General features: G+C 25.4%; 3 protein-coding genes across 3 annotated transcripts; 2 read left to right on the forward strand and 1 right to left on the reverse strand.

The window, feature by feature from the left end:
• The first annotated feature begins 6,683 nt into the window (after nt 1-6,683).
• Nucleotides 6,684-7,728, forward strand: LOC106763796 (transcription factor bHLH52-like). Its single transcript, XM_014647950.1, has 2 exons — nt 6,684-7,310; nt 7,513-7,728. Exons 1-2 carry the CDS (start codon nt 6,684-6,686, stop codon nt 7,726-7,728), a joined length of 843 nt encoding a protein of 280 aa, XP_014503436.1.
• Nucleotides 7,729-14,463: 6,735 nt separating this feature from the next.
• Nucleotides 14,464-15,414, forward strand: LOC106764182 (snakin-2). The gene is made up of 3 exons (XM_014648421.2): nt 14,464-14,650; nt 14,755-14,794; nt 14,920-15,414. Exons 1-3 carry the CDS (start codon nt 14,573-14,575, stop codon nt 15,099-15,101), a joined length of 300 nt encoding a protein of 99 aa, XP_014503907.1. The 5' UTR covers nt 14,464-14,572; the 3' UTR covers nt 15,102-15,414.
• Nucleotides 15,415-18,135: 2,721 nt separating this feature from the next.
• On the reverse strand, nt 18,136-18,982 carry LOC106764483 (gibberellin-regulated protein 11). The gene is made up of 3 exons (XM_014648766.2): nt 18,837-18,982; nt 18,583-18,646; nt 18,136-18,495 (listed from the first exon to the last, which is right to left on the reverse strand). Exons 1-3 carry the CDS (start codon nt 18,912-18,914, stop codon nt 18,314-18,316), a joined length of 324 nt encoding a protein of 107 aa, XP_014504252.1. The 5' UTR covers nt 18,915-18,982; the 3' UTR covers nt 18,136-18,313.
• Nucleotides 18,983-19,926: the final 944 nt, after the last annotated feature.

Genomic DNA, 19,926 nt, shown 5'->3' on the forward strand with positions numbered 1-19,926 from the left:
TATCTTATTATCAAATATTTCTTTTGACTTTTTACATTTAACGTAGTTTATTATTCGTAAATAATTTGCTTTAACTTTAAAATGAATAATAATGTAAATATTAATTGTGTGCATAATAAGTTGATTAGCTCTTAATCTTACTACTTACTTAACTTGATAACCGTCAGAGGAAAAATGTATGTTTTTTTAAAATTCTTTATATTTTATTTCAAATTTGAAATTCTTAAAATAAAAAGTTCGTTTACTGATTAGAAAAACGTACTTAGAATTTTTATAGTTTAATATGCTATTTAAGTATGAAAATATGTTAAATGCTTGTAGTTTTACTATATAGTATTTTTTGAACTTTCTAAGTATATGTCACTACCATTGTTACTTTAATAAACCTCTTATTTATTTTCAAATTTTGTATTGTTTATAGTGCTAAAAAATGCTCCACTTTAAAACTAAAATATTTAACCATAAAACCTAGTTAATCAATTAAAATGAAACTCAAACTTAGGCTCATCCAATAATTTAATATAAATTTAATTAAGTATCAAACATATTAGAACTAATATATAACAACTAAAATTCAAATATTCTATAATTTAATATTAACAAATTAATTATGTTTAATTCAACCACCAAATCAAAGTTTGTAAGCATGAAACTGTCAAAATATATAGTTCCATACTATCAATAGACAAGTGCTATAATGTTTTAATTTATATAAAATAAAAGAGTATTGTTCCTAATTTAAAAATAAGTCTTGTTGATAATCATCCTATTTTTAACAAATTTAATTATAATAATAGAAGTTAGTCCTTATAAATTTGCTTTATGATTTCCAAAAATCATTTTGAATTAACCTAATTTGTTCTAAGGATAACTGTTTTAAAGAGTCCATAGAATCCCACTAATGAACCAGTTTTTATTTATTAATTAGACTTTTTCAAAACTAGTTTACAGCTTCAACAACTTCTGAACTGATTTCAAACTGCTTATAATATATATTTATTTATTGTGCTACAGAATATTAACTGGTAGAACATTTTTTAATTTAACAAAAACATATTTTCTATTTTAAATTTCTTAACCTATCTGTTTTATATGTATGAAAAAAAAAAAGAAAAAAACTAAGCCACATATTTTTTAGAGTATGACAATCAAAATTGAATTTAACAAATTCTAAGCCTAACACATTTTATCTCAATTTCTCTTCTAGGTTTTGTTATATATTCTCTGTTTGATTTGCATATAGATGTATATATTTTTTTTTTGTTTTATCTGGATTTTAATTATCTTTATTATGTTGTTTTACTTTTTAGAAGTGAATAGATGACAAAGAGGAATTTGAAGCAAGGAAGAGGATAATTCTGTTTTTAAGGTTTAGATATGGCTTACGACATATCATAAAACGATGTTATTATTGTACGTAACGATGACAATAATATTGACTTAATCTTCTTCTGTTTATTTTATTATATATATTTACTTTTGTTCTTTCTTTCTAGAATTTTAAATATGGTTAGCTATTTACGGATTGGAGTATTACTTGGAGTTCAAGACAACTTGGTAGGATAATTAAAAAATAAATAAAAGGTTATAGAACAATTTTATAATAATTTAGATTAGATTTGAAAGACATTGACATGACCTGGTTAGTTTTATCATAAAATTTATTTAATTGTTTTTACGTTTTCTCATTGATAATAAATTATTATTATTATTATTATTATTATTATTATTATTTGTAAAATATATATGCGGTAACAAAGTCAAGTGAAAAATGAGATATAAGTGAAAATTTTCTACCATTATACCAATAATATTATTCTAATAAAAAAATATTGAAATGTAGTTGATGGCAATTTAATTTTTGAGATCGGAATTTTTAACTCATTTTTTATTTTTTGAATTGGTGACGAGAAAATCGATGTAGAATTTGGTCGAAACTTTTAACTCATTTTTTATATTTTGAATTTGTGACGACAAAATCGATGTAGTATTTGGTTTGTGTCATATTGAATTTTGACAAATTTTGATTCTTTCTTCATTTGTCTGTGTTAAATATTGACGAGAATATTTTTTTTCACATGCCAGTTCTATTGTCTCGTAAAAAAAGTGAGTTGGGACAATTTCTTTAATTCCAAAGATTACCACAATTTTTTTATCTAATTCAACATCTCAACACAATTCGTCCAGTTGAGTTTAAACACAATTCGTTATGTCCAACCGTCTAGTTTAATACAATTTGTCATGTCCAATAGTCTAATAAGTTGATTTACTCATTCTAGTAGGTGATAAATTATTTAGGAAAAAGTCTCTTTAACAACTCTTTTTTGACGATTTTTTGACAACGCATACGTGGCAGTTTGTGATTGGTTCATTTCAAATATTTTTTTAGAATAAATTTAAACAGATCAATAAAATGGTGACACGTGTCCTGTTGTAAAAAAGTTGTTAAAAAAGAGTTGTTAAATATCATTGTCCATTATTTAATATATAAATATATTTTGAAATTTAGTGAAAAATTTAAATATAAATAAAAATATTATATTTGAAAAAATAAATGATAAGTTATTCAAAAGCAATCTAACATGAACCCGTCTGACAACACACTTGACAAACCAATATCAGCCCAGCAGTACAGTCAACCTACCACCAATCGAGCAGATGAACCATTCGACAAATTGGATTATAAAAGTCAACATGTTATATCATTAAGGATGCTGAAATTTTTATAACCTTTTTTTAACAATGTTTGATAACATATCATTTATTAGTCTCTTTGAATTTATATTTAAAAATTATTTGAAATTGACGAATCACAAATTACTTGTCAAAAAAAGTTGTTAAAAAGACTTTTTCCTGTTAATAAATGATAGACCAATCCAGTCCACTCACTTTTTTATGGCTAACCAGACTTAAAAGAAAAATGTATCTTTAACAATTTTTTTACAACCGCTTATGTAGCAGTTGTGATTGGTAAATTTTCTACCATTCTACCAATAATATTATTTTAATAAAAAAAAATATTGAAATGTAGTTGATCGAAATTTAATTTTTGAGATCGGAATTTTTAACTCATTTTTTATTTTTTGAATTGGTGGCAACAAAATTGATGTAGAATTTGGTCGGAATTTTTAACTCATTTTTTATATTTTGAATTGGTGACGACAAAATCGATGTAGAATTTGGTTTGTGCCAGATTGAATTTTGACAAATTTTGATTCTTTCTTCATTGGTCTGTGTTAAATATTGATGAGAATATTTTCTTTCACAGGCCAATTCATTTGTCTCGTGAAAAAAGTGAGTTGAGACGACTTCTTTAATTCCAAAGATTACCACAATTTTTTTTATCTAACTCAATATAATTCGTTTTGTCCAATTCAACACAATTCGTCCGGTTCAGTTTAAGCACAATTTGTTATGTTCAACAGTCTAGTTTAACACAATTTGTCATGTCCAATAATCTAATAAGTCAATTTACTCATTCTAGCAGACGATGATATTATATTTAAATAAGTGATAAATTATTTAATATATAAATATATTTTGAAATTTAATGAAAAATTTAAATATAGATAAAAATATTATATTCGAAAAAATAAATGATAAGTTATTCAAAAGCAATCTAACATGAGCCCGTGTGACAACACACTTGACAAACCAATATCAGCCCATCAGCAGTCAATCTACCAATCAAGCAGATGAACCATTGGACAAATTGGATTATAAAAGTCAACATGTTATATTATTAAGGATGCTGATATTTTTATAACATTTTTTAACAATTTTTGATAACATATCATTTGTTAGTGTGTTTGAATTTATATTTAAAAATTACTTGAAACGGACCAATCACAAATTACTTGTCAAAAAGTTGTCAAAAAAAATTGTTAAAAAAACTTTTTCCTGTTATTAAATGATAGATCAATCCAGTCTACTCACTTTTTTATGGGTAACCAAACTTAAAAGAAAAATGTATCTTTAACAATTTTTTTGCAACCGCTTATGTAGCAGCTTGTGATTGGTTCATTTTAAATATAAGAACCAATAAAATAGTGACACATAATCTACCATATAAATGAAAATTTTCTACCATTCTACCAATAATATTATTTTAATAAAAAAAATATTGAAATGTAGTTGATAGGAATTTAATTTTTGAGATCGGAATTTTTAACTCATTTTTTATTTTTTGAATTGGTGGCAACAAAATCGATGTAGAATTTGGTCGGAATTTTTAACTCATTTTTTATATTTTGAATTGGTGACGACAAAATCGATGTAGAATTTGGTTTGCGCCAGATTGAATTTTGACAAATTTTGATTCTTTCTTCATTTGTCTGTGTTAAATATTGATGAGAATATTTTCTTTCACAGGCCAGTTCTATTGTCTCGTAAAAAAAGTGAGTCTAGACGACTTCTTTAATTCCAAAGATTACCACAAGTTTTTTTATCCAATTCAATATAATCTGTTCTGTCCAATTCAACACAATTCATCCGGTTCAGTTTAAACACAATTCGTTATGCCCAATAGTCTAGTTTAACACAATTTGTCATGTCTAATAATCAATTTACTCATTCTAGTAGACGATGATATTATATTTAAATAAATGATAAATGATTTAATATTTAAATATATTTTGAAATTGAATGAAAAATTTAAATATAGAAAAAAATATTATATTCAAATAAATAAATGATAGGTTATTCAAAAGCAATCTAACATGAGTCTGTCTGACAGCACACTTGACAAACCAATATCAGTCCAACAGTACAGTCAACCAACCAATCCAATAGATGAACCATTCGACAAATTGGATTATAAAAGTTAACATGTTACGTTATTAAGGATGCTCATATTTTTATAACACTTTTTAACAATTTTTTATAACATATCATTTTATTAGTCTGTTTGAATTTATATTTAAAAAATTATTTGAAATGGACCGATCACAAATTACTTGTCAAACAGTTGTCAGAAAAAGTTGTTAAAAAAACTTTTTCGTGTTATTAAATGATAGATCAATCCAATCTACTCGGTAACCAGACTTAAAAGGAAAATGTATCTTTAATAATGTTTTTACAACTGCTTATGTAGGAGCTTGTGATTGGTTCGTTTTAAATATACGAACCAATAAAATAGTGTTACATAATCTACCATATAAGTGAAAATTTTCTACCATTCTACCAATAATATTATTTTAATAAAAAAAAATATTGAAATGTAGTTGATGGGAATTTAATTTTTGAGATCGAAATTTTTAACTCATTTTTTATTTTTTGAATGGGTGGCCACAAAATCGATGTAGAATGTGGTTTGTGCCAGATGAATTTTGACAAATTTTGATTCTTTCTTCATTTGTTTGTGTTAAATATTGATGAAAATATTTTCTTTCACAGGCCAGTTCTATTGTCTCGTAAAAAAAGTGAACAGGGACAACTTCTTTAATTCCAAAGATTACCACAATTTTTTTATCCAATTCAATATAATTCGTTATGTCCAATTCAACACAATTCGTCCGTTCAGTTTAACAGAATTCGTTATATCCAACAGTCTAGTTTAACACAATTTGTCATGTCCAATAATCTAATAAGTCAATTTACTCAGTCTAACTGGCGATGATATTATATTTAAATAAGTGATAAATTATTTAATGTATAAACATATTTTGATATTTGATGAAAAAATTTAAATATAGATAAAAATATTATTTATTCGAATAAATAAATAGTAAGTTATTCAAAAACAATCTAACATGAGTCCGTCTCACAGTACACTTGACAAACCAATATCAGCCCAACAATATAGTCAACCTACCAATCCAGCAAATCGACCATTCCACAAATTGGATTATAAAAGTCAACATGTTATATCTTATGTTATTAAATGATAGATCACTCCACTTCAGTCACTTTTTTATGGCCTAATTGACCTCACCCTTCTAAATTTATATAGGAATTTGATTCTCTTATATTCATTTGTTTTCTTCATGCAAAAAGTAAGTCGGATGGAGTCAAATTTCTACTTATTATAGCGTTAAATGCCCTTGTAAAGAATTCATTTGGATAATTTTTTATTAAAATAGCATTATTTCTAGAAAAATTTCAATAAAAGTATTGTAAATTATATATATATATATATATATATATATATATATATATATAATATTGATTAGATTTTTAGATAATTTCAATATACATGATCATATTTATTAATATTAATTTAAAATAAAAAAATACTATATATTAATTATGAAATGGATAAAAAAAATATAAAAAATGGTAATAATCGAATGTAGGTAACTGCTTTCAACTTCTCCTGAAATCTCTCCACCAACAAAGGAGCAACAGGCAGGTGAGGGTTGAATCAGTTTTCGTATTTTCCGTATAAAGGTCTTCCTATACTGTTTTTCTTCTCACACCCAACAAATCTACATCATCGTATTTCCCTCTCTCATGTCTGTACTCTCTCTACGACACTATAGGTAGATCCTAAAGATTCTTGTGCTTTTACATTCTTCACTTCAGCTTTAACTTTTAACTGCTTGCATGCATGCATATATATACATATATATATTGAGTTATCAACTACTGCTCCATTTTTTCCGTTCTTTCTCTTCTATGTTGTTAAACTTCTCACTGAAGTGAACTTGTTGTTGCATCATGTTGCAGAAGATTAATGTGTTACGATGTCGCTAAGCAAGTTTTTCGACTGGAACACTCTTCAAATTTCCGATTCAGAAGCAAGCCTCCGTAATGCAGCCATGGCAGAAGAAGTAGCACCGAATATCCAGCATCTTTTTCCCTACTCAGATGAAAGCTTTTTCCTTTCAAATGCCCTTTTTGAGTACTGCATTGACCCAAATGATGGTTTTATCTGTCCTTCAGATATTCACTCTCCTTTAGATCCTTTCACTTCATTCCCTCATCATCAAATCTTCCCAACTCATGAAGATTACAATCCTCTCCCGTGCCCAAAACGCCAAAAGTTCTTCTCCCAGGAACAACCAGAGCTTACCACACCATCCAATCATATAGATGGGTTTGCTAATTGCTACTCTTTTCAATCAGAAGAGACACAACCACAGTTTTTTTGTATGGATGAGGAGAAAGGTAATAAGGAAAGAGTCATATCTCCACAGAGTGTAGCCGCAAGAGAAAGAAGAAGAAAGATTACAAATAAGACTCAAGAACTCAGTAAGTTGGTTCCTGGTGGAACAAAAATGAACACTGCTGAGATGCTTCATGCAGCTGCAAAATACGTTAAGTATCTTCAAGCCCAAGTTGAAATGCTTGAACTCATGAACTCATTTGAGGTAACTTCACGATCACCTCCATTCTTATCAAACATCATCGTTTTTTCAGTCCCTTCCATGTTTTTCTGTTAAACATCATTGTTTCTTACGTGGTTGGTTTTGTCTGTGATACACTTTTTTTATCAAACATCATTAAAAAAATGAATTTTCCATTTTTGTTTCTTAAAGCTCACTCGTATCTTATCTTTTTTTCTAACTGTAGCATGAAGATAAAGCAGCACCTCCTTCTGAGATTCTACACGCTCTGGTTGTTTCTCCCTTTGTTCAAGAGAAGTTGTATGCGGTGGAAAAGTGCTTTTTGCCAAAAGAAACTGTCACCACTTTGACAAATCTTGAAGTTGTTCAATCCAGACCTACCATGGTTCAGGAACTTAAACAGCTAATTGAAACAGAATCTGAGAAAGAAAAGCAAGATTAAATCTTTATAATATGTTCATAAGGATTTGTTGTTGTTAGCTTTTTTTTTTAGCTATGGCTTACTTTATTTTTTTTATATTAAGTTAGTTACTCTGTACATAGAGATTTAGATTAGACTAAATCTGTAATTCATTTTGCATGTCGTCCAAATGGTCAAAATTCAGGTTCATTAGAGTAGATTAAATTCATGTTGCATGTAAGAATCAATTGATTAGTTATATTGAATTCTGTTATAATCAAATTTTAAGTCTCTTAACAGGGTCTTTAATACAACCAATAATATTATCTGCACTAGTGTAAATTGTACCTAAATAGGGAACATACTACAGTAAAATAGTTATAACGATTTACGAAAATTTAGTGAATTGAATGAAGTGAAATTGAAAAAAGTGTCTTTCTCACAGACAGGGATGCTCTTTTATTATTATTATTATTTATATTTTTTTTAAGGTTAAAGAAGACTTTAAAAAATGACAATAAATAAATAAAATATCGTTTTTATATAACCGAAAAACAAAGAAACTAACAAAATAAAACCTATAATCGATTTTAAATAATAGATTTTTGTATTACAACCTAACTTGAATACCATAAACAATATGGACATATAAGGCAATTCTGCTTCAGTTATTAAATAATATTAATTATTCTATGTAAAGATAATATTTTAACATAAAAAATTATTAGTAAATAAATTGCTGTATTAAATAATAATAATAATAATAATATATATAATATATAATATATGACTACGAAAAATGATGTCTAGGTCAGCAGAAAAATATATTTAAAATATAAAAAACATATAATGACATTAGAAAATTAATTAATTTTTAAAAGTAGATTATCATTTAATTATTATTAATGTCAGTTATATAAATAAACTTTTACCCCCTTTTAAAGTTTTGATTCAACTTTTATATTCTGGAAAATTATTCAGGCCAATCATAATTAGAATAGTGAGATCAGTTTTTAGTTCAATCAAAATTAAATATTACAATAAATGTTCAACTAATTAAAATTACATTTCAACTATTATCATATGAAAACTATTACATGATGATAGTTGAACATTTCAACTAATGAAAATTACATTATAGTCTTAAAATTTATTCAGACAAACTTCTTTACAATAAGTTTTAATTAAAATCATAGTAAAAAATAAAAATAACTTTTTCTATAAATTATAATTTATTTATGTATAAAATTATTTTCTGAAAATTCTCTTATATAATTTCTCTATCCTTTTATCTTTTATTTGTACATAAAGTAATTTTAATTTATAAAAGTATTGAATTTATTTTTCTTTAACATTTTTCTCTCTTAAAAGTCTTTATAAAAAAAATTAGTCCAAAAATTTGTAACGGTAAAGAATTTAATATATGGACAATGATATTTTGACAACACTTTTTGACAACTTTTTTGACAACAGGACATCTGTCATCATTTTATTGGTCTATTTGAATTTATGTTTAAAAAATATTTAAAACGAACCAATCACAAGCTGCTACGTATGCGTTGTCAAAAAGTTGTTAAAAAAGTGTTGTTAAAAGAAGTTTTTCCTTAAATACTCAACTATATTAAAGAATCAGTACGGAAGGTTAAGAGATGGTGCATATTCCAATACTAATTATATACTACAATTTAATTTGTATACAACTATAAAAATTATGTAGAAATTCAAAAACCTAAATTATCAATTTAATTTATACTGCAAGTAAAAGACTCTGGTAAAAGAAATACTCACACTAATACTTCACTAATGGATTATACAATTGGGCCTAATTGGGCCTAAATTGAGATAATGGAAGTTTTATTGGTGGATCTATAAAAAAAAGGAGTGTATATGGAAAACGCAGCTGTCCAAAATATGATCATAATGTTGTTGACACTCTTTAATAATTTTTATAAAAATAAAATGATCTACACAAAAAGTTTACTTTTATACTTCTAAAAATAAAGAAATAAAAGTTGTATTAAATAAATGTAAAAAAAAAAATCAAATATGATAGTAATATCGTTCTTTTTTAAAATAGGGCTAAACTAATATAACAATAACTCACATGAAGAGAGTTTAACTCTGCCTACTATAATTCAATTCAAAACAAGATTATTTACTATCAAATATTTTTGAAATCTTACATTGGCCACAATTAAAAAACTTTCATGTTTTATATAGTATTTCGAATTTTTTTTTTATCTTTTTTCCATTGTACTAAAAAAAATTAATCTGATTTGAATTATCAGGCAACTGATTCCAAAAACTTTTATACATTATATAAAAATTTAAAAAGTCTTCTAAATAAATAGTTTATTTATATAGCATATAAATATTCATATTAGTTTACAAACTTGTTATAATTCAACTAACAAGTTTGATATTATTTTGATTGAAAGATATTTTTTTAGTATTGCGAGAAAAGCTGATATTTTCTATTTTTATAATATTCAATAGTCGTTTAAAAATTAATATCTTAAACAATTTAAATATTTTATTTTCTTTCGTTATTTGAGATGTCAAAATCGACCAATAAGATTTTAAAGCAAACAATATTTTAAAAGTACGATAATTGATTACGATGTACAAACATATTCTATACACATATATTTATTCAATAAATAAATAAAAATAGTGTTTTTTTATCATATTTTAACATAAAAATTATTTTTAAAACATCCATAAATGGTGAAAATATCCTTAATTTGATGAACGACAAATTAGTATGTTGATGAAACAGCTGTGTGAGGAGGTCCTTATCACTTTTTTCTTTCTTTCTTTTTTCTCCTTAACCATGTTTTTCGGCTTTGTTCGGTAAATTAAACCTTTTCTCAATTTTCCCTTTCAGATATCTGAATTTGGATAGCTACGCAAGTTTAATAATTCATCCTTATAGATAAATTAGGTCAACCAAATAATTGGGTCAATCGTGGATAATTGCACAGTTTACTACGTTGTCCACAAGTTTCAATGTTTAATCTTGAAAAATATTATTTCACTCCTTAAATTTTTTTACATTTATTATAATACTATTTTTACTTATTTTTTATTCTTTTCTTTTCAAAAAATATCAAAATTTGCATTTTTATGATATTTTACCGATATATTATATATTAAATAAATATAAAAGTGTATAATAATATCATTATTTTTATTTTTTTTATGAAATTTCTATAAATATTTTTTATACATTTTATGTATCCATTATATATGTATCGTTATGTCGTGGAGTCTAATTTGAAGAATTGGAAAAATCATGTAAAAATCAAGAAACATGTTACGTGAAAAATATTTTAAATAATAAAATATTGAAGTCTATTAAAGATGTAAAACATATGCTTTAAAAGTTCTGTTTTAAATTTTAATTTTTAACTTACGGAAAAAATTATTAAACTATTTTTTTTATGTGGAAGTTCGGTAAAACATAATCTTATACTTATTTTTAATACTTTTATAGGTATATATGTTAAAAGAAAAAAAAAAGTAGTGTAAAATGTATGTTTTCAATTGATTTTCTTAAAAAAAGTAATATTATCAAAAGATAATTTTTTAGAATGCTTTTATCTTTGTTTTACATAAAATTATTTTTATAGGAATATGGGAGTTGAATATTTTGAGTTTATTCTTTTGCTGCAATTGAAAAAATATCATATTAGTTTAATTAAATCACTGTGATTTTTTTAGTTTATTTTGAAATTAGCATATTACTCTGAGGTTTAAAAAATAGATAAATATTTTTTTAGCACTGAAACACTTTTTAATTATTTATAGAAATAACGATTGTCAAATTATAAAAAATAAAATCCTAGACTCTTACCATCCATGTCTGCCTAACATTGGTGCATTATGTATAGATAGAAACGTACCATGTTTTAGGTGGAAAAAAAAAATTTGTTTAAAGAAAAACATTTTAAATTTAAAGATATTTTAATAATTTTTAAATTTAATTTAAAAGAAAAATAAAATAAAAGATAATTATTTATATAGTTGTGACGTTATTATCTATTTTTATGATAATTGTTTTTTAAAATAAAAAAAGTAATAATTACGGTTGACAAATTTTTACTTTTTAATTTTTTATTTTAAATTAAATTTTAAAATTATTAAAATATCCTTAAATATAAAATATATGTTTTTTAATAGAAACTTTTTTTTTAATCTAAAATTTGATTCACTATCAATTAAAAAAGATTTTAAGTAAATTAACAAATCATATATATATATATATATGGTGCATTATTTTTTGGAAAGCATAATAAATTTTTTTTTCTCAAAAATTCATGAAAACTGCCTATCTAGAAAACATTGACAGAGAAATTTACTAGTTTTAAGAGATAACGTGTAATAACAATGCATTCAAAAGAAGAAATTAAGATACCCAATTGCGTATAGATGTGTATTCTCTTTTCAATTTGTTTCACATATGACTTCTTTTTTTATATATAACTTTTTTTAATACATATCTAATCACCTTTCTAATTTTTTAAATTAATATAAAATCATTTTCTTTATATGCACTTTTCATTCAGCCTAATTTCATCGTCTTAAATTCGTATCTATATATAGATACATAGAGTTTTAAGTTTATGTTTAATAATTATTAATCGGACCATCAATCTAGAATGAATAATACATATTATTATTTATATTTGATTTATAATTAAACGAATCTTAATAAAAAAAAACTCATCACAAAATTTTATAAATAATTGTTTAAGAGAAAAAGATAGGTTATACATAAATGATGCATATATTTAATAAACAGATACACTTTACAAGACACTGTTGTTTCTTTTGAGATGTATTATTGTTCCTTTTCTCTTTTTCTTTTGCATACTCTTTTTTTATTCATTGTCCACCTTTATATTATTGTCCCCACACCATAGTTTTCACTCTCAAAATACGAAGTGGAATTCCATTTCAAATTCACCGTTTGCTTTCTCTCCTTTGCCTAAAGCTTTTCACATATTCAAATGCTATGGGCTGATTTTCAAATACATTTTTTTCTTTAATCTTTTAAAATGTTTTTCAGAAACAAAATCGTGAGAAAAATATTTAAATTCTAAAAACAAAGGGATTGATTGATCAATTTAAGATCGAAAAAACATTTATAATATTTTATAACTGATCCCAGCAATATAATCTCTTTATTATTTTAATAAAATGTCGTTTCTATTATTATGCTTATTTTAATCCACAACACTCCAATTTAAGATATACATCACTTGAGAGAAAAAAACGAAAAAAAAAAATTACAAACCACTTTTATCATACTTAGCTAGATCTAACTACTGAAATTTTTAAGATGACATTTGAATTTATTCTAAAATTATTAAAAATTTGAATGTGAGGGGTATAACATTAAAATATAAATTCTACTTCAATTATATATTAGAGATTCTATATCAAATTTAAATAAAACAAATTTATAACATATAAATAAATATAAATTTCATTTTAGAAGAGATTGAATTGAGTTTAAAGTTGATTTAGTATTAGAATTATATCAAATCTATCATGTTTGTTAGATTTATTGTATTATTCATTATTAAATAATTTATTATTTATTAGACTTATTATATCACTTATTATTAATATATAGTCTCACCTTTAATAAGCATGTATGTTTCGACTAAAAATATATTATAGATTCCTCATTTTATTTTATAATTTAATTTTATAAAATTAACTTAAATTAAAGAAAATGTAATATAAACCATTATTTTTTACTTGTGAAATGGAATTAAATCTATATGTATATTTAAAAAAGAAAAAAAGAGTTTAATATGAATTGTACTAACATGATAACTAGCTAACTAGTTAAATGCATTAGGATAAAGATAAACAGAAAAATATAATAAATCCATGATAATTTTGGAGTGGGTGGGGGTAAGTGATATGTGATGATAGTTTTTGATTTTCTTTAGCATAATCCAGCTGTGTTGCCACCGCACACAGCTGTCAAGGTTTTCTTCAGCAATCCTTTTCCTACTTTCTACTCATACTTACTTCCTCTTCCTTCTCCACACACTTTTATATGCATCCAATTCCACATATCACCATCTATCTCACACATTTTTTTTCCTCTTCGAATCATAATTCTTACAATATCTTCCCCTCCCAATAATGCAACAACCTAGCTACAACCAACATAAACATAAATTATCTCATGCAATGTTATGTCACACATCATAATCAAAATGTTTCCTCAATTAATACACATTCTATATTCATGTATTGTCAGATTCAATTAACCAAGATCGTCTCAATACTATCCAAAGAAACAGTACATCAACAAAAACATCCTAATAAACCTTAAAAAACACCAATTTATGACGCTCTTAGCTCACATGGTTTGACTAAAACCACACGCCGCCAAATTTTTACAGCATCCTTGAAATGACTTATCATATTGAAAGAAACTTGTTTTTGCATCGTTTTACAATGGATTTCTAACTTTAGGCAAATCATTTTTCATTTTTTAATTAATGAAACCCCACTTAAACACTTTTTAATTATGTGTTAATTGGAGAAAGAAATAAAATAAAATTAAAAAAATATATATATATATATCCCTCTGGATACTTCTCTGGATGCTTCCAAGACTCCTTTTGAGTTTTCGTTACCAAATTTCCTTCACCAGTCATTAACACAAAGCCAACTTATGCTCCACCACATCACCATGTCCCACTTTCATATTCCCACATTTATGACAATTATCACCTTCTTCTTCATTCCTCACACAACTATATATATATAAATACCTTCTCTTCATGCTTCTCATTCCAATAACACATAAACTTCATCATCATCATCATCATCATCATCATCTTCATCCCCTTTAGCCATGGCTCTTTCCAAGCTCATACTCGCTTCCCTTCTCGCCTCGCTTCTCCTGCTTCATCTCGTTGATGCTAATCAATCGGTACAAACATTCAAACACTTTCTTTCTTCAAGAATCATATATATCATATACGTACGACAACACCAACAACTCACTAATTTATGCATGGTTTTGAGAAACTGCAGGTGCAAGCACAGACGCAGGGTTCTCTTCTTCAGCAGATAGGTATATTTATATATATAAAAACTGATTAAATTAAACCTTCATATATATACAATTTTTTTTTGTTAACTAATTTGAAATTGAAAATATGAAGATAAGTATATGAATATATGCATTTTGATGTTCAGACTGTAACGGAGCATGTGGTGCGAGATGCCGTTTATCATCTCGTCCTCGTCTCTGCAAAAGAGCTTGTGGAACTTGTTGCAGTCGCTGCAACTGCGTCCCACCTGGTACTTCTGGAAACCAAGAAACGTGTCCCTGCTATGCTAGCTTAACTACTCATGGTGGCAAACGCAAGTGCCCTTAAACTTCATGCAGAATTTTATATCATCAAATAATATATATATATATATATATATATATATATATATATATATATATATATTGTGTGTGTGTTCTTGAGTGAGAGGTGAAGAATAACGTTCTGAAATATCGAACCACTTTTTCAATTCTTGTTGAATCATCGAGTCTTGACGTGGATATGTATATTTAGACACTGCAAAGATTAAGGACTATGTTGTGAGTTTCTGTTAAGGTTGTACTTGCCTTCGTTGTAATGTTTCATCGTTCATATTAGTGAGAATTATTATTTTATGACTTCGTCATTTTATTTATAATAATTTGGTCTATGATACCATCTCCTGGTGTTTGACTTTGTATTTAGTATTCAACTTTTAATATTATAGTGCTCTTAGCTGCCTAAATTCAGCATGATGAAGAAAGTTTTTATTTTAGAGCTTATTCATATACACTTTGAAATCTGTACAAACATGGGTCAAATCTTAAAGGAGAAGCTGAACGTTTCTGACGCGTATGAATAACTTTTTTTTTTTTTAATTTATGTATATATTGTTGAAGATATATGACAAGGTTTGAAAAAAAAAAAGATATGCACACGTGTGTGTATTATGGGTATGATTTTCTATTATGAATATTTGATAATAAAGATAATAAAGATAATAAAAATAATAAAGATTTGTTGAAAAAACATTGGATTATTTTCCTAACATAAATCTGATTATGCTTTTTGATCTCTTCAATATGTCATATATCTGTAATTTGATTCTTCCGAATTTGTTGAGCTAATTTAGTTTTTTTTTTGTATTTTTAAAATTGAGAGAGGTTAACATTTTTTTTTAATTAAATTTTCCTTTTACTTTAATCTCTTAAAATATAAATTCGATCATAACAATTGTAATAAATTTTTTAAAGGTTTAGAATTAATATGTATTAAGGTTATAAAAAGAATAATTTTGATTGAATTTTCCCCTCTAGAATTTTAATAAAATTTAATTTAATCATTTAAACTGATTGAAATTATATTAAAAAAATAGTTAATTCTGAGTTCAAAAGTCGATGAAAAACAATTTAGGATCATCTTAAAAATACAAACTAAAATTAAAAACCAAAGTAAGTAAAATTTGGTGAAAACTTAGAAAGGAACATACGTTAGCAATCGGTGATGATGTTGATAGCTGCTGACTCACACATGCAAGCAACCAAACTATTGCTTTGTTTTTGTGTGCATGGCAATTACACATGGAACAATTCCGAACATATACATATTATTCATGTATTCTACTTTATCCTTTTTTTTTTCTATTCTAAGATTTAATTTGGCTGAGAATAAAAATAAAAATAATACATATTATTGTAACACATGCAGATAGAAAAAATCATTTAAAAAAATTTATAATACATATTGTATTATTTTTATATAACTTTTTATTTCTATTTTTCACTTCTTCCTATCACTCGTTAATCATATACCTCTATTTTGTACTTATCAATTTTACTATACTAATTTTATTTTATTTTAATTGTTTTCTCTCACCTCAACCATGCAAAACATACTTCTCCTATTTTCTTTCTGTCAATTATATATATATATATATATATATATATATATATATATATATTACTCATTTATTTTATATTTTGAAAAATCTACTAAATGAATTATTTGTAAAATTAAAATAACCCTGCATGCTTAAAATGAGTGAATCTTGTGATTTTAGTATCACCGTAGTTTTTAAGTTGAAAAAAAAATCTAAAAATATATTTTGGCAGTACGGGCCAGATTAAGATTATATGAGGAATTTATGCATTGAACTAACTGTAATCATTCTACTGATTATTTTATATTTTCTTTTTGAAACTTTTTCAATGAAATTGATTTAAAATTTACCATGCCATGAGAAATGTTAATTAAACAAGACACTGAAATTGATAATTTCAGCTAATAATAGAGAAATTTTCAGAAATAGAGTGTCATAGCAAATCCTGAACATCACATGTTCAAAAAATGAATGATTTCCAATTCAATGTTATTTGTCTAAATCATGTTAGTTATTATTAAATCTTCCATGTTAGAGCAGATTTGGTTGGTAGATAAGCACCAAATTTATTAATTATTATGAGATATTAATTACACCCACCAAATAAAAAAGCAAATAACCTTTTTTTTTTTTTTCGTAAATCCAAATTTTTTTACTGTTTTATAGTTTAAAAAAATATGTTAATTTAGCTTTAACAAGTATTTTGGTACTTTTAAAGTTATGGTAATTAATATACTAATATTTATAGCTTCACTAAAAACATTTGACTAAAATACTTACATATTAACATAGTTGATTCAAGATTAATAACATTAGTAATGAGATAAAACTTACATATTTACAAAATGTTGAATATAAGATTAGTAATAAAAATTTTAAGATGGTAATTTAAATGCTGATTTTAGAGATTATTGTTTAGCTAAATTTCTATATATTCCAACAAGAGAATGAAACAATGAACATAGCAAAAGTTACGAGACCTAACACGTGAAATTGTGTGTACTCTGCATTTTTTTCCTGTCTTGCAACTCTATGAATATATGATGGATGAGATGCTTTGATGGGAAATGTTATCTGATAAAACTTATAGTAGATAAGTAAAACCAAATTAAATTGGAAGAAATGGAAGTAAAATTAACATTCCTTATAATGATAAAAAATGAACTTATAAAAATTCTTATGATTCATCTAAAATTTTATTTTTAACTTATGTGTAAATGAAATATTTACATTATTTATCTCTCTTTTTTAAAAAATTATTACAAAAGAAAAATATAGCTAGCTAACAAAATCATCGTTTACGCATTTGTTTTATTAAAAAAAGTATAAATTATTTTCTTACATCTTTAAAAAGATTATATTATATTTTTTTAAATATATCAAATAAATATCGAATATTTAGATAATTTTAAAGCAAAGCAAAATATATTTACTTTATAAATAACATTTTTTTTTATTAAATAGTTAATAATGCTTGAAGATGAATTCAACTATTTACTCTTGTATATATCTTTAAGACATGAATGAAAGATGAGGAAAAAATCCTTAAAAAGAAAGCAAAGTGAGAAACTTCACTTTAGTAATAAGTAACTATGCACCACCTAAAGTGCATAGATATAACAACCAAACTAATTTATTACAAACGTTTATATTCATATTAGAACACAATTAATGTAATTAATTAAGGACATTTGTGTCTTCCACCACGAGTAGTCATATTTGCATAGCATGGACATTCTTCGTAGTGACCACTAGTACCCGAAGGCACACAATTGCACCTTTCACAACAAGTTCCACATGCCCTCTTACATAGATTTGGTCTTGATGATAATTCACACCTTCTATTGCATTCACCATCACAATCTACGTAACATGGAAAAAACAAAGTTCTTAAAACATCATTTATATAGCATCAAATGGTTAACTTTAGTGTTTACATAAAACTTATACCTATGGTTAGAGGTGAAGGAGAAGGATTAGAACTTGATCGTTCTAATGGGTTCTCGATAACAACCTACGATGTTTAAGAAAATAAAACATCATGTAGTTTTGAAGATTGGTCGGGAAAAATGATAAAGAGAAACAAAATTTCAACATACATGTAATATGATGATTTGTATGAAATTGAAAAAAAGATTATAATTATATATATATATATATATATATATATATATATATATATTAAAGGAAAAAGTTAAGTTTACCCTTGTATCCGATTCCACGACAATCACGATGATTTGAGAAATGAGAATTGAAAATAGAAGAGCCTTGAAAATGGCCATAACTTCAAGGTGAGTTTTGAAGATGAGAATGAAAAGGTTATTAGAGTTGTTATCTGAATGAAGAGAGAAAAAGTGTAGTTGTATTTATAGCCATAGTTGCATGGAAGAGTTAAATGAGAGAAGTGATGTTGTATTTATTAGCCTCTTTAAAAGTAATATATTCCATTAAAGTGGGTCCCTTTTTCTTTCCTTCAAGGTATAGATTATAAAAGTGTTGAAGATTTCTAAAGTAATCAAAAGTGTATTCTTTTTTGTAAAGAATAAACAACGTATGTATCCATGTTATGGAAATTTGTTATATACAACAAATAAATAATTATAGTATAGAGAATAAATAAACAAATTTTAGATTGCATGCTTCATTTGTGTCAAATTTAATTTGTAAAAATATGTGTTTTATTTATCAATAAAATGTAAGTGTGAATTTTTGTATGTGTCTATCCGTCAAAAGATACACGTATAAAATATACTCTTTTTTTTTTTTTTATGAAAAAGAAAGTTTTTCCTTTTACACAGATTTTTTTTTCATAGTAAGCACCAACTGTACTGAAAAAATAATCCTTCATCTGAATTTTTAGTTCTACCCGAAACAAAGATCTGCAAACACTGTCGTCTATTGAATTATCGAAGATTGGACAAAAATGTTGAAGTCCAAAGTCAAATTGGGCCGGGCTTCTATATTTAGGGCCAAGTGTCGAACTTAAGAATGATTTATTCCCTCCACCTCCACCATTACTAAATGAACCTCGTATTAAAAGAAAAAAAAAACTAAAGTACCTTCATTGTTATATTATATCATTTTTGTTATAAGAAGATTTTTGAAATGAATATTTGGTAACTCACTTTTATAAAGATAAAATGATTATTTTAGAAATATGGGGGTGCAGGAAGGAAAAAAACCATAAGAAGTTTCAAAGTACAGGGACCAAATCAAAGGATTGGGTAACCAGTACTTTCGATAATGGTATAATGTATAGTTGTATAAAAATGATTACAACATTCATCTTCCAAA

Source organism: Vigna radiata, chromosome 6, assembly GCF_000741045.1.
Source record: "Vigna radiata var. radiata cultivar VC1973A chromosome 6, Vradiata_ver6, whole genome shotgun sequence".
NCBI classification, from domain to species: domain Eukaryota; kingdom Viridiplantae; phylum Streptophyta; class Magnoliopsida; order Fabales; family Fabaceae; genus Vigna; species Vigna radiata.